The following is a 16,397-nucleotide window of genomic DNA, read 5'->3' on the forward strand; positions in this document are numbered from 1 at the left end:
ATTGCCCCTAACAGTCTTACTACAAAATACCATGTTTTACTACAGTGTGTATATATAAGTGTACAGTGTGTACCTTTTGAAACAGTGACTTAAAAATGTAACAGAAGGAAAGCAGCTTTAAAGTATTGTTTCAAAACATGTCTTGTTTTATTAAACTTTTGAATAACTTTCTTAGAAAAAGCCTAGATAACAGTAAAGAAAATAAATGAAAATTCAGCTATTTATGGGGAAGAATTGGTCATAACAGAAATAAACTTAAAATATTCCCCAAATCAAATTCTGACATTTGTACAAAATGAAAGTAAAAGGTAAAACAAAGCTCAAAAATTATTACATTTATTACAATAAATTTACATTTCAGCGGTATAAATGATAAATCAACTGCTTTAACAAGTCTTTAACAAATTATTCTGATGGCTGTCCAAGTCATACAGGCTGTCCAAAAAATGAACTCTGGACACAGAGATTAAGTGAACAAATTAAAGAACAACTGAGTAAATGTTTATAAGTGAATAAGAATTACTGAATACCTGAAAAAACAGAGTGTGTGAATGAATGAATGTGTGTGTGTGTGTGTATGCGTGCGTGATGCGTGTCCGATGTGTGTGATGTGAGTGTGCGTGAGATGCGCATATGTGTGATGCATGTGTGAGATGTGTGTGTGGTCTGTGGTGTGTAATACTTAGATAAAGTCCCACTCAAAATCCATCAATTTTTTAAGCAGACTGGAGACACGAGGGTTCACGGTTTTCTTTTTCTGAGTGACCTTCCCCGTCCGTTTTGAAATGACTCCTCCGGCCTTGGTGCCCTTTTCCGGATTTATCCCAATGAACCGCCTGCAAAACAAATGTGTGTGTTTAGAATTAGTGTGGAGGGGAAAAAGATTACTCATGGGGAACATATAAATATAGCATATATAAATATAGCAAGTCTATTCTTGTATCAAGAACACTTTGCTTTACATTGTCAGGAAGAAAATTCTCTTAACAAGCTCCAGCACTCAGATCTTTTGGGCTGAATGATGTGTTTCAGTCTAGATTAAAGATATCTCTTTGTTCAAGCACTGACATAACATCTTGACTGAAAAAATTGTAACAAATGCACATGGTCAGCATTTTAATGGCAACAAAAGATGGGTCCTGGATGAGTCTGCTTCCTTTCAAGGTTTCAACCTCACCACTGATGGACATTTTATTTCCTTGACAGTCACTTATGGCTACTTAATAGGGCTCAAATATTTGATAGGAAATTTCTCTATTTGATGCTATATTCCCTGTTTATTAGGGCCAAGTGTTTAAATAAACACATTTCCTGTAAACCGGCTTTAAATCTATATGTATTTTAAGTAAATTGAATGTATGCATCCAAATATCTGACCTTTGGATGAATTCCAGTGTGCATGCGGCTTCAGCTTGGTACTGAAGATTGAGATTGTAGTAAGTAGAGAAAAGAGCTGCAAGCCCAGACAGGAAAGACGGTTGGATGCCCTCGCAAATGATGTGCTCCTCAAGGCTGATCATCCACTGCTGGATACTGCTTCCTGGTGTTTCACCTGTACCTTTAAAAAGTAAAAACAATTTCAGCACTGACATAACATTAATTTGACATTGCCAATTACAAATGAATGCAAGGAAAGCTATAATTTAAAACAGTCACAGAGTCCTGTCCTTCTAACAGAAATGCATTTCAACATGGACTGGTCAGGACAGACCTTTAAGTGTAAATGTGTATAAATTTTGTATTGTGAAATTATGTTGCTTAAATTTTATTTATTAATATTTTTGAAGTTTATTTCACCAAAAAAATAAAATAAAATAAAATCATAAATTACTCTCATGTTGTGCCACACTTTTCAAAATTAAGCCATTATTTACTAACCATGGTGTTGTGCTAAGGCTCTGCAAGTTCTTTTTCAGACCACACAATAAATTATTAAAAATGATCTGCTCGCTCTCGTCCATGTAATGGCAGTGAATATTGACCAGCATCAAGCTTTTAAGGAGGCAAAAGTTATCACATAATGAGCCCATGGGACACATGTTGTATATTCCAAGTGTTTTGGGGGTATACAATAAGTTTTGGAGAAAAACAAACTGAAATGTAGTGTTTTATTTAACATAAATCCTGATATTGTCTTTTGGTCTGCTGTGCACAACTGCATGTACAGGAGATTTCTATATGTTGTGTATCATACTGATTTGTTAATCATAATTTGTTGTTATTCTGGGAGTGAACTGTGCATGGCACTAATAGTCTCATGGACACACAGTTAAGCACAGACCACCAAAAGCCAATGTCAGGATTTCCATTAAATAATAAATGAAATTTTGTTTGTTTTTCATTAAACCTATCAAATACATATGAACACAATGGATCATACCCAATCTGTGACACTCTTTAATTTTTTTTTTTTTTTTTTTTTATTTTTACTTTATGCCAGTTGCTTCCCACTGTTATTATTTGGACGTGCACGATCAGGACTTTTTTTTTTGTCCTTTGTGGTCTGAAAAAACAACAACGGCATATGACATTGGAACAACAAAGTGAGTAAATAATGACAGATTTTGGATTAACTATCCCTTTAACATTTTGCTGAAATAACAGTAAAAATACTACTACTAGGCCTAATATTTATTTTTTTTTTTGCTTTAATGTAGAGTAATCATAACCATCCAAAAAAAGAGAGATTCTGCTATACTGTACAAACCAAGGAGTATAAGCCGAGGAGCTGCAGGTAGTGTGAGTGTCCTTTCTACATCAGCAGCAGAGGCAGGTGCCTAGGACACAGATGTAATGATGTAGAAATGAGGACAAAATAAACAATTAACAATGCCTTGTATGCACTATACTTTAAATTAAAAAAAAAGATCATTCATTTTGCTTGTCAGGACAATCATAGCATAGAAAATAAATAAAAAGTAACTTACGTTTGCAAGAAGAATTAACTGTTCCAGGCTCTCAGAGAAGTGAGCCATAAGAAGCTGAATAACGCAGAAAGATGGCACGAGGTCTGGGCGCTGTAAAAGGACAGCCCGGACATCTGCATTAGTGGGTTTGTTGGTGAAGAACTCTATGATGGCTCTGCCACACTCCTCCATGGCAAGCTCAAGTACACGCAGAACTTTGATATCAGCAAGTAGCTCAAAATGACCATAAAGTCCTTTCTGAGTAAAAAGGTATGGCCATTGCTTTCTTAAATCCGCAATGGCTGGTGCTGGTAGCATATTAATTTGTTGCCGCTGCAGGCAGAAGGTCGTTTCCAAGAGTTGATTCACTTCTGCTCTTTCTGCACCATTTATACCATCTCGACGGTATATCTCCTCCATCCGCTGACGTTTCTGCTCTACTGTTTCATCTGTCTCCTCTGGTGGGAGATTGGGCTGGAATCTGGTGCAGCCATAGGTATCAGTAGGACCTCTTTTTAATCCATCACCAGATGAATGGTGCTGACAAAAGTTACTGGTGCGGTTCAAATTTTCAATTCGGTTCTTAATTTGAATCAAGAGTGAGGTATAGCCATTTCCTAGTAGCTGACCATTGTCACGTAGATCAGCAAAACTCTGAGGATACTGGCGTATGATGTTTCTACACACAGTGACACATTGTGAGCGTGTTGGATTAAGCTCATACTTCCTAACCTCATCTGCTAAAACTCTGACCATCTGTCGGCGTGTTGCTGGTGAAGGCCTCTTGCCATCAGCAACTGCTGAACGAATGTCTGCAGGCATGAGGGTCCATGGCACCTCAAAAGTCTCTGGCCATGTTTTTTTGATAATGGAGGATGGGCCACAGTCTTCAGAGCTGCTTGATTCAGGATTTGAGAGTGAGACTAGACTTGACTGACTGGAGCAAGGGTGTTCTGAATCACTGCTGACTGCTGGAGTAGTGGGAGGGTGTATTTGCAAGTCCAAAGTGACCACCCCTGTCTCTAAAACAGGAAAAACACAGGGAAAAGAACACATGAGACTGAAAGTTTTAAATAATAATAATAATAATAGTAAAGCATTGGTCACTTAAAATACCCTTAAACAAAACATTAAGTGATTGAATTATCTGTAATTTACAGCTCACATGGTAAAATTAAGCACAATGTACATTTTTCACATTAGTATAAAGACAATGTGTAAAAAAGAATGAAATTTTGGTCAGAACTGCTATTTAAAATTTTACCGTTAATTGCAAAATAGATGCAGTAACAATTTTTCAACGTTACCATTTTTAAAGGCTTCCAGAAGCTTCTGTTGCTGAATGGGTGGCAGAAGGTCAGAAATATCTTCTTGTGTGACATATTTTAAGTCTTTTGTAGATTCCTGTCCAGATCTTAATAGCACATCTGTCAATGCTTCTTGAGTATCTTTGGAAATTGATGGCAGGGCTCTGAGGATGATGCTCCTCAGGTCATCATTCAGAATACTCATAGTTCTACAATGAAGGAAAAGTATGGTGAAGAACAATTACTTCCATGTCACCAGTTGAGTACTGCGGTAGAGGGTAATAATCAAGAAGGTGCTCCTGATTAATGCAGTAGTAACTGTTCTTGATTGGGGTCACACAGTGAACACCTACATCATGCATACACAACGCCTTACACTTTTCAGTGATGAAGTAGACTGCTGAATTTTTGTAGGTGAGTATCATCATAATCTTACCAATTTAAAGCCCATCCTCATCCTTACTTATAACAACATACATGTTTTTTCGGTATTTGGTTCCTTTTACTGTTGCTTCATGAGCAATCAAAGTAGTTTCAGGTCCAAAATCATACTTTGCCACTGATTCTCTGATGCCAGCAATGTAGTCACTTGAGTAAAAGGCAGTTGCCTTTTCTACTTCAATTGCTGGTGGGAAGAGATTGCCAGCGCTAAGATAGGCTTGTAACAGCTGGTGTCTTTTTGCAAGGCTTGAGCACACATTTTTAAAGTTACGCAGTTTTCTTGTGCACTGTTTAAAGTGCGTGTGCTTGCTTTCGAACCTCATAGTCCACAAACGAATGAGTGGACCAAACTGAATGATGAGCTCTGGATAATGGCTCGTGTAATGATGCTTGGGTTTAAGCCGGTGATGGGGAAAGGCTTGTTTTCTGGAAAGCAAGTATTCTTCGATAAGGACCCGTAAATAGCCTATCTGGTCAGCGGAAATGGCTGGTGCACAAATCAATGCCACGATGTCTCTTAGTTGTAACACCAGTTGCCATATCTCATTGTCAGAAGGAGATATAATCTTTTCTCCGATCAACACTGGTAACAGTCTCAGTAAGCACCAGTTCTGCACCGCATGGCCACACAGTCTATCACTTCCTGGCCTCACCTCACATGGTTTGTCATTTGCATCCTTACCTAAATATCTGAACTGTTCGATTCTTCGATTCAGTTCAGTGTAAGTAAATTGTTTGTCAACAGTGACAAGATGGCCAACGCACAATGCAAGGTCAGAAGCAACAACTCCCTCAAACAAATCATGCCCAAGACATGGAGGCAACCCAGGCTGGCACACATGAAAAATATTCAGGCTGTTGAATAAAGAGTCAAATTTGATACCTCCACTATGAATGGGATGTTCTGAACATGCTCTTTGTATGACTCTGGTGTCCGAGTGTTGGCTCTGGACAGAGGATCTGCTTGAAACACATCTTTGTCAATTTCACAGTATCGACAGAAGTACTTACTGGCACTGAAATTTTCAAGAAAACCTCCAATATTGTGTGAGCCCAGGTTGTCTCCAGCAATGGCCCGCAAGATTCCTTTGCATACCTGTCCATCAGGTAACACTATGCCATTGGTCTCAAGGTCTTGGGACGCTTGATGAAAGACCTTCATGACCAATTCCTGACCAAAATATTTTAAATCTTGTTCTCTGCACAAAAGCACAAGTTGCATCTGGTCAGTACTTGACCGGTTGTGTGGCAATATGTCTGCAAGTGTTAGATACATGGCCAGTACTTTGTGTTTTTTCTTTCCTGACCCCAGAGGGTTCACTACTTCAAACGAATCTTGATAAAGTATCAAGCCTAAGGAGGCTTTTTTGTAATGATTTCACCATACATCCTGAAAAATATCCTTCACCTGGATACAGCTGTGTACTTCTCTGTACTGTTTCCACATTGATTCGCAATGAAAAAGTGCCTCAATTGTCTGTTTTATAGGGACATACTGTAAAAAAACACTCCTTGCCAGCTTCATTATGTCCAAGACAAATGGGCATAGGTTCAACATAATTAAAACTGTTCTTGAACACTGTTTTCCTGCGCTGGTCTGTTTTTAGTGTGCGACTATTACATGCTTGTAAGAGATCGTCTGCTTTCAGGCTGTCCATTACATCATTAATGGAAGCCTCTGGAACACCAAGTGTAACCAACTTCTCGTTTAACTTGAAGAGTAAGTGTGACTGGTTGATATCATAAACTGACTGCATATCTTCAATTATAGTCTGAATTACAGAAGATGGAAGCAGTAACTTTGCCTGTAATTTCAGATAAAACAGAGCAAGATTCTTCAAAAATAATGACTCATCATATTTTCTGGACTAACCTCCAAATGCTCAATGTTTCCAGCTACATCGATATGTTCATCTATTATATTGCTGTCAATATTTTGAGAGCTTTCAGCTTCAGTCGCACATGCTGTGGAAACAATAGATTCAGTTAGATTTACCTCTGATGAATTTTTATGTTTCCTTGACAGATGAGAGGTAAATGTAGATAGTACTGTAAATGACATATCACACTGCTTAAAGGGGCATGCCACTCTTCGTCCCTCTTTAATGTGCACTTTAAGATGGGAATAAAACTGAGTTAGTGTCTCACATTTGGCACTACACAAGTCAACATTGCATGCAAGGTCTACTGCAGGGCACAAATGTGGTCTAGGCACCACCACACACTCCTTGTGATGTCTGTAAAGATGTGATTTCAAAGCTGCTACTTTTTTGAACTTTCTGTTGCAGGTTTGCATGCAACAATGAAGCACCAAGTTAAGGATATTGCTATGAATCCTCATGTGCTTCACATAGGCCACTGTAGTACTACATTGATGTCCACAGAACTGACATGAAAACATGCTAACAAGTCAAACTGGACAGTCCCTGTGCATGGAAAAAAATATCAGCCAAAAATATATCCAACAAAATAAAATGGCCTTAAGAATACTATGCTGGCCAAAGTAGCATTGCTGTACAAAGCAATACCAAAACTATGAATAAGAATTACTTTTAATAAGTACTATATCACTTAACTTCAAAACCAACTTGGATTGATGAAAAAAATATAACCGGAATAAAAGTAACAACCAAAGCACAACAGTACTACAATAAATGCACCTAAGAATAAAGATATGTGCATATTAGAACATGCTTACCCAGGTTTGCAATCGCAATGACAACGAAATTAAGGTTTTTTGTTGTTGTCGTTGTTGTTTTTTTGTTTCTTCGTAATGCTGGAGGTTTCGCCAGTTCCAGAAAAGCAAACTATAACATACACCGGTCTGCCTATTTCAGCGCGCTACAAAGACATCGATGTAATTTCAAAACAACAGTGTTTGAAAAATTAACTTTGCAGAAGAATTCTATCATGCTGCATGGAATTTACTCTGTAATCGGAAATATATAATTCAAAAATCCAGTTGATAATAAGTATTACTTAGGATAACTACTAAACCAAATTGGATTCATGCAAAAATGTAACCAACATAAAAATAACAAAACAAGCACAACAGTATTACAAATAAATCGACCTCAGAATAAAGATATGTACAAATTAGAACATGCTTACCCAAGTTTGCAATCACAATGACACCGAAATTAAGTTTTTTTTCTAACTCTAGAGGTTTCGCGGATTACAGAAAAGCAAGCTAGCCAATTAGCGAACAACCTTTCTTTTCAGCGCGCTACAGAGTCATCAATGTGATTTCAATGCAACAGTGTTTGAAAAAAAATTTAATAAAATAAATTCAGAAGAATTATCCCATGTAACTCACCCTGTAACTGGGAATAATATAATCCGAGTCAGAAATCCTATCCACGATGTTGCATCTGGCGAGTTTATCTCTGAAAAGAACAAATAAAAGATAATTTCACTTCCAATATCCACAATACAGGTTAGTTGCTGTAGCAAATGTAATGTATTTTGTCTACGATATCGTGCAAAATTCACCTATTAACAGTATGAAGACGGATGAAAGTCCCTGCGTGCTCAGCAGTTTTCAAAAATACTGGATAGTAATGTTTTTTTTCCTTCGACTAATAAATATGGTAAAATGCCGTTATATTTTGTCTACGTCATTTGACAAAAACAAAAAAAAACAGTAATGTACTGCTTTTGAACTTAACAGGATTATACTGTTGAAATTCAGCTGTAAATTAACAGCAATTTCTAACAGTGCAGGACCAGGGTGGGGCACCCCTGCTCTAGGGAGCTCCTGCCTCAGCGAGAACTGATCCTTTCCTTTTCCTCACAAAAGTGCTTCACTAGACTCAATGCTCTCGCAGTGAGAGCAGTCAGCCCCTTGAGCGTAGCATCACAGTGGGTGTGGCACAGATGAGTCTAATCTGAATCTGTCAGTACTGAAAATCATAGTGGCAGCATTCTATTTAATCTGCCTAAAAAGATCAAACGGCGCTGATGATCCTCACGTGTAAACACACTGGCAGATCAAAGTGCTACATGCATCTGCCTAAAAGGATTAAAACTGCTCGTGCAGACGAGGGTGCTAATCCTCACAGGGAAAACACACTGACGGGTCAGAGCGCTGCGGGGAGAGTGAAGCATGCAAAATCTGTGACGGCGTGTTATCACTCAAGCCCAGCTGCTCAGCTCTGCGACTTCACCGTTTCATCCTCCGAGGCAGCTGGGAGTGGAGAACGTGAGAGCAGGAGGGGTGGTGCCGCCTTCATTGAAGAAGGCAAACCCACGAGAGAAGCAGCGCGAGTGGCACACACAAATGTGAAGCTGTCAGCGATATGAATCATTGGTGACAGCATTCTACTCCGATCCGCCTAGAAGAACTAAGCCGCTCGATCACACCGGCGGATCAAAGTGCCGGGGGAGAGTGAGCACGGGGGCAGACTCTCTGCCGGCATGAAGTCATTCAAACCCGGTTGTTCAGCTCCGTGATACCACCGTTTCTTTTTCCAAGCTCGCTGAGGGAGGAGAAACAGGAGAGCGAGGCTGCCTTCATTAAAGAAGGCGATTCGCAAGCGGAGAAGGGCGAGATTCGTCTCATTACGTCTCAGTGAGCGCGCGGATCTGTGTGGGTGCTGCCCAGACAGGTGACGCACTCACTGCCCTTCTGCATCTTGCAGGATTCCCCGCATGAGCCACACTCATGGTGCAACATATGCAACAACTTCCTCCTTCGGCTTCTAGATTGCAGAATCAGCGAAGAGATGATCCTTGTCGCTGAAGGAGAATATTCGGTTTCACTTTATTTTGATGGTCCCTTTAACACATTCTATTGACTATAAGTAATGCTGCACCTACATTTCTACAAACTCTCATTAGAGTGTTAGTAGTGTATTAGTTGATTGGTAGGGTTAGGGTTAGATTAAGTTGACACGTTCTTGCAAAGTTACTTATAGTCAGTAGAATATCTGTTGGGAGACCAACACAATAAGGAGTTAGTAGATATTATGCAGACAGTCTACTAATACTCTTATGAGAATTTGTTGACATGTAGTTGCAACATTACTTAGTGTCAACAGAATGTTCAAAAGGGACCATCAAAATAAAGTGTTACCGAATATTCTGATAAATTGGCACTCTGAGCCAACTTACTGTATATAGCGCTCGGCTCCACCCTTTCTGACGGGCTAAAGCGCCATTGGTTTTTGCAGCTACATAAACATGAACAAATCAGGCTTCAGTATAGAGGAAAACAGGAGTTTTCCCCATATGCGTTCAAACGCAATGGGAGAGACCATTCGATAGGGAATTCAGGGTTATGGGATTAGTATTGAGGTGACGACAACCAATCCAATCAGGCTTTGTTGGTACTATGATGCTGGGGCCCGTTCTTCATACATTGCTAACTCAGTTAGCTGGATTTGTTTGTTGACGATTTCACTTGATCTTGGATAATTTGGTTCTTCGAAGCTTATCCTGGACTTGCTGTCATAGCAACAGGTCCGTAAGCTTAAACCTGCTCGGGAGCAGGTTTATTTTATGTAAACAGGATTAGATTGCATCTTTTTAGATTAGTGATTAAATAATTACTTTATAATTGTATTGGAGTCTTACACACATGCCATACAGTTAATATGAGCTGTGCATTAATTTGAGTGGTGACAGCTATTATGGGAGTGGCTTGATGGAATGCAGGAGATGCAGATAACATGATCTTGACCCTTAAGAAACTATATTAATGCTGTCACATAACAAATCTGTTTCAAAGATAAAATTAAATGAATTGCTAATTACAACATTGAAATAAAAATGTGAAGCCTGAGCAAATATGAGAAATTGTGAATATAAATAATTGGGAATCATGTAAAAATAAATACAAAAAACAGTGCACATTTCATTTATCTATTATAACATTTATGTAGTTTTGTTCGCTTGGCTGTTTCCTTGTAAAGGTCCAGAAATGTATAAAAAATTTTCATCAGGTGTCTTTTTTTTTAATTATATGATGTCATTATGTTGCTGTCTTGCCGCCAGCCAATCAGTGCATTGCTGATCGTGGTTTAGATTATCGGGCAGTGTTAATTTTGACTGCAGATTTTAATTTAGTTTTAGTCATAGTCTTTTGACTAAAATGAAATTTTAGTTTTAGTCATATTTTAGTCATCTGCTTTGTTTTAGTTTTAGTCTAGTTTTAGTCGACTAAATAGCATAAGATTTTAGTTGACTAAATCTACTGTAGATTTTTACTAAATCTACTGTAGATTTAGTTGACTAAAATATATTGGGTTTAATTTAAGTGTAATTTAATTAAACTATTGTAATATGTAAAATATTCTAACTTAAAATTAAATAAAACCAAGTCTCATTAAATATTTGGAATATACTGTAGCCTTTCCAAAAAGACCAAAAATTAGATATGCATTGTTTATAACTTGCATATGACATTCTTCATTCTTTAAAGCAAAAGTGCAACTCCAAAATATTTAAAAGAAAAACTGTATTTGGCAGTAATGCTATTGCAAATACTGTATGACCTGAAAAAATTACCTGAATCAACAGTTCTCTGTTAATAATAAACAGTTTATTTATATCATAAGGAATATGTTAAACAGCAAATGTACTGAAACAGCTCCTTCCTTCTTACACCTCAGAAACTATAAACAAAACAGAACAAAATATTATTTTGGTGCCAATTCAATATTAAAATAAAAACTGCTAGGCTACAATGCCAACAATGCATGGAACTAAAAACAAACTCGACTTATTGTCAGCATTGACTGTAGAGGTCAATATTAAATTAAACTAACAGACCTGTAAATATACAATGAGAATGTGCATATTGTTGCTATAAGAAGTGGCAGTCAATACAACAGTTCTATTTGGTTCGATTCATTTTAAGGAAAGCACTTCGTGCCAATGTGACCCTTGCTTTATTGCGCCGACCTCTAGTGAGGTCACCTGTGACACTGAAAACCCTTTCTGCAAAGGCTTGAGAAGCTGGCATAGCCAACAGGTCTAAAGCAAAAGGTTTCAATCGCTGATAAAAAAGTGTCACTTTTTGCCAACCAAAAGTCTATTCCTGCTGTGCTGTGAAAGCTCTTCCTTATACTTTCTGATCTGTTCCCTCATGCTGGTCGTTGAGGTCACACTGGTTTTCATTTTCTGTGCAAGAGTGGAAAGGTCTCTGTAGGTAGTGTTCTTTTCAAAGTCAGCAAGGTGGCTGAGTAGATCATAGAGGGCTGGGACTACCAGGGACATGGACATAGTGTCACTCTGAAGGGTTTTTGTATGTTCTGCAAAAGGCGGCAGTAGCTCATGCAAAGATGTAAGCTTTTGCCACTCGCTTGGAAGCAAGCTGTCCCATCCCATGCTGTTTTCAATTTGGGAGACTGAGTCTTTCACTTTGAGAAGTCGTGCAACCATGTTGAATGACTTGACCAGCGTGTGGGGCAGTCATTTACAACAGTAAGGCCACACATGTACAGCATCCTCTGTGTTGCAATGGATGACTTACGAAACAGCTTTACCACTGACCTTGCTTTATCAAGGATTCTTTTGACACCTGCCTTCTTCTGCATCATGTTTACTACCATTTGTAAGGTTTGCACCACACATGGTGTTCTGTCCAAGTCAACATGATGATACCTAAGAAGAGAAATACAACCAAATGAGCATAAACTACAGTACAAGTTTCTATTTATCCCTCAAATTTCTATCTTCATGATGGAAATCCTTTTACATGACATTACAAATACATTGTGCTCTAGTGGTGTATCTTATTCTTTTCATTTTTACACAGTATCAATATTTCATCATCTCAAATTATTTGACTATCACGTAAAAGAATAACAAATAAAACATGCTCACTGCACATCTGTTTCCGAATCAGAGTCATTTTCCACCACAGGGGAGTCAGAGCTAGAGCTGGTTTATTCTTCTGCTGTGATCTGTTTAAATGCCGCCACCATATTACTTCCATTTGTCTGTTATAATTGTAAGGATCTTTTCCTTTGGTATTTTCCACTCCTGCAAACATTTGTCCACACATGCCTTGATTGACAGTGCAGTGTGTGGGTGGGCTACTTCTTCAAGGTTTAATAATATGTGTTCAGGTTTAATTTGTTCAGTACAAAAGTAGCATGAACTTATGGCAAGGAATGAAGCAGATAGTCCTTTTTTGTCCACAAGTCAATGCCTATAGATATTTTCCTGACAGCAGACAGTCTCTTTTTGAATTTTTGTTTTTCATCTTCATATTGTTTGTCAATCAGATTGCTTATTTTACTTTTCTTTGGAACAGTCAGCCTCCTATCTGCTGTCTCCATCATTAAGATAAAGTCCTCATCTTCAGTTGTCGTGACTGGTAATCCTGTGTGGCCAATCCATCTTGCTATGGCCTCCTCCTTAGTCTGCTGTTCTTTAGAGTCACTTTTGTACTTCGACGCATTAAAAAGAGCTGTTGAAATACTCTGTTGGGATGTACTAGTTTTATTTGAACTCAGTGGCCCATCCTTCTCATTTGAGGTCTTTTGTTCCCTATATTTCTACTTCACAGATACAAATCAGGTTTAATCTTTTTCTGTCTCACTCCCCTCTATCATGCTCACATGCACAAGTAGTCTCTGTACTACATTTCTACTCCTTTCTCTCCTCTTGTGGTGTAAACATTATCAAACATATGAAAACATTATTTAACAAACATTATATTTGTTAAATCCTTAAATCTTCAACCAAGACACAAATAAATTATGGCTCAAAACAGAGAACAGTTTTTGCATTTAGAAATAACACGCATAAATCTTTTGTATTGCCTTGTTAAACAAGATTGATTAACATTTTGATGACTGATTCGCTCATTTAGCTCACGAAAGTGCCACGAACTGACCAGAGCTGTACTGTCATGCCAAAGAGGGAGATTAGTGAACGACAAATATGAGTCAGTGCATTAAGTGAACAAGATCGTTTAGGCCTACCTAAAACTTAAAAAGGCAGATTCATTCACAAACGTAACATCACTATCTTATAAAAATGAACTTTTTTTTTTAAATGTGCACCCTTCATTTTGTTACATAACCGATTCAATTTGAGGACAGCAACAAATACCATTTATTATCTTTAGCATGTTAATCACTTTTAATGTACGATCTAACGGAGTCACTTCTCTAGTTAGTACAGGTCAGTGAGAGGTTATACTGTTTCAGTTATGCAAAAGCACAGCGACTCAGGTAAGCTGACAAAATATAATTAGCAACAATGTCGTGCTTACCTTTGCGTGAATTTCAGGATGATTCCCTTGCAGATGTCGCTTTAGATTTGTTGTGTTTTTACCAACGATTTCCGCTCCACACGGTTTACACAAGGTCTTGTTTGTCTTGACATCAAACGTGAAATTGACCCATATATCTTCTCTTCTTTTTCTCCCAGCTGTTGCCATTTCATTATAGTTCAAGTCAGACAGACACCCAACGTATGCAAGATGATGTCGTGTACTCGCGCATCCTGCGTTGCCAGGTGGATCAGTAGGTTACTTTTCAAATGTGCGTGTGCGTCTTACCGCACCACACATCAAGATTAATTCTGATTGGATCTTTTCCAAACGTCCCTCAATCAAGCAGTTTTTGCAATGTGGTCTTTGAAAGTCAGCTGGTCATCGAAGATTACACCAAGATTTCTGACTGAACTTGATGGGGTAATTGTTAATGACCTGAGTTGGAGTGGCAGGGAAGACAAGAAGTTCAGTCTTTACCAAGTTGAGCTGTAGGTGATGTTCTTTCATCCTTGCCAAGATGTCTGCCAGCCAGCCTGAGATCCGTGCAGCTACCGTTGGATCATCTGGTTGAAATGAGAGATAGGGCTGTTTGTCATCAGCATAGCAACGGTAGGTGAAACCATGTGGTTGTATGATGGGAGCCAGTGATGTCGCGTATATGGAGAAGAGGAGGGGTTCAAGAACTGAAAAGCTTCAGTGACTGAGTAGCGCAGTCTCAGTTGAATATCCACGTCTGAAACCTAATTGGTTAGAGTCCAGTAGGTTATTCTGTGAAAGAAATGAGGATACCGAGTTGAAAACAACTTGTTCAAGTGTTTTCGCTATGAATGGGAGGAGAGAGACAGGTCTGTAGCTATCTGTAAGTGAAGTATTTAATGAAGGTTTTTTGAGCAATAGGGATCAATTACCCAAGCCTGCTTGAATGCAGTGGGGAAAGTGCCTGTGAGGAGAGATACAGTATGTTGATAATGTGTGGGAGTGCTGGTAAGAGCGTAGGGGAGATTGCTTGGAGAAGGTGTGAGGGGATTGGGTCTAGAGGGCATGTTGTAGGGTGGCTGGAGAGGAGGAGTTTGGATACTTCTGCCTCAGTGAGGGGAGTGGTTGGTTTGAGTTCCTGTGTGTGTGGAGCTGAGAACTGGCTGCTGATTGTTCTAGTTTTGTTTGTGAAGAATGTGGCAAAGTCATCAGCTGTTAAGGAGGTGGTTGGGGGGGTGTAGGGGGACAGAGGAGAGAATTGAATGTTTTGAAGAGATTGCGTGTGTCAGATGCGCTGTTCATCTCTTTGTGGAAATATAAAGAAACATGAAGAAACATAATGACACAATCAAGTGGAGAAAGGAACTAGGTCAGGGCACACGTAGGGAAAACAAACTCAAAGTCCATGATAACTAAGAGGAACAGAACATAACTCCCCCCTCCGGCCAGGCGCGACCTTACACCTAAACGAAACACCTAAAGGGGAGGGACTGAGGGGGACTTAGGAGGAGGACAAAGGAGTGGATGTGGGATGTTGACGGGATGGCAAAGGGCAAGCAGACAACCAGCGTGGTGATGACGGAGGGAGGAGCCACAGAGGAACCCGGAGGAACCATGGCGGACCAGATGGACCAGGACGGAGACAGAAGGACGGAGACAGAAGGAGCCAAGGAGAAGACATGAGGGCGACATGAAGTTGGGTGTCTGTTTTTATCGGACAGATTTGAGTCCATCCCATTGACTGTTTGGTCCAATCACATTGTCTCTGTAGGGCGGAGCCCCGCCCAGCACGGCTCCTTTTCGTGCATACACTATCTTAATGTTTCATCCATCATGTGAGGAACATTTCTTAATAACTTCTTATAAAAGTATTCATCATTCATACGGGACTGAAAATCGACATATAATTCATTTCAACTTCCGGCATTTGAGATAAACTTTAACCCAATACTACACACGGCTATCTATTCAAAAAGACAGTTATAAGGAAAAAAAAAAAAATTAAAACACACCATGCATAACATAAAACACCAAGCATATATATAGATATATATAAGACATCAAACATGAGGTATTTGTCATGTCGAATACCTATAATTTTTACCTACTAAACGGGTTAAGTCATAGATTAAAATATCCTAAGTTCTTATAACCACAGCAAGATAAAAAAACATAAAATACCACATTCATGTATATATTGTCTCTTGAGTATATTGCTTTAATAGCAGCAGTCTTTTCTTGATGGTCCTTTTGGCAAAGTCCATAAAACTTTTGGGTGTTCTTTTGCAGAAGAGAAGAAGAGCGCATTCCTTTGGAAGGTGGGAGACCAAAGCTGAGGTCTTGAGGTCATTAGGAGTATCACGTTGTGTGGCTCTGGTGATCTTCTTAGCTCAGACGAAGCTGTAAGTCAGTCACTTTTTGTTTATCAGAAGCGTAGTTTATGGTAAGCAGGGTCGCAGTATCGCAAGCGTCTCTGATTCTGGAACCTGCTCCAAAGAAGCAGTTCTTTGTCCTTAACTCCGTGCAGATGTAGCGCGG

General features: G+C 39.0%; 1 protein-coding gene across 1 annotated transcript; it reads right to left on the minus strand.

Moving 5' to 3' along the window:
* Positions 1–121: 121 nt before the first annotated feature.
* LOC131539187 (uncharacterized) lies at positions 122–4,713 on the minus strand. The gene is made up of 5 exons (XM_058773560.1): positions 4,214–4,713; positions 2,928–3,928; positions 2,708–2,777; positions 1,378–1,558; positions 122–836 (listed from the first exon to the last, which is right to left on the minus strand). Exons 1-5 carry the CDS (start codon positions 4,416–4,418, stop codon positions 683–685), a joined length of 1,611 nt encoding a protein of 536 aa, XP_058629543.1. The 5' UTR covers positions 4,419–4,713; the 3' UTR covers positions 122–682.
* Between the last annotated feature and the right edge of the window lie 11,684 nt (positions 4,714–16,397).

Source organism: Onychostoma macrolepis, chromosome 04 (genome assembly GCF_012432095.1).
Source record: "Onychostoma macrolepis isolate SWU-2019 chromosome 04, ASM1243209v1, whole genome shotgun sequence".
Lineage (NCBI taxonomy): Eukaryota > Metazoa > Chordata > Actinopteri > Cypriniformes > Cyprinidae > Onychostoma > Onychostoma macrolepis.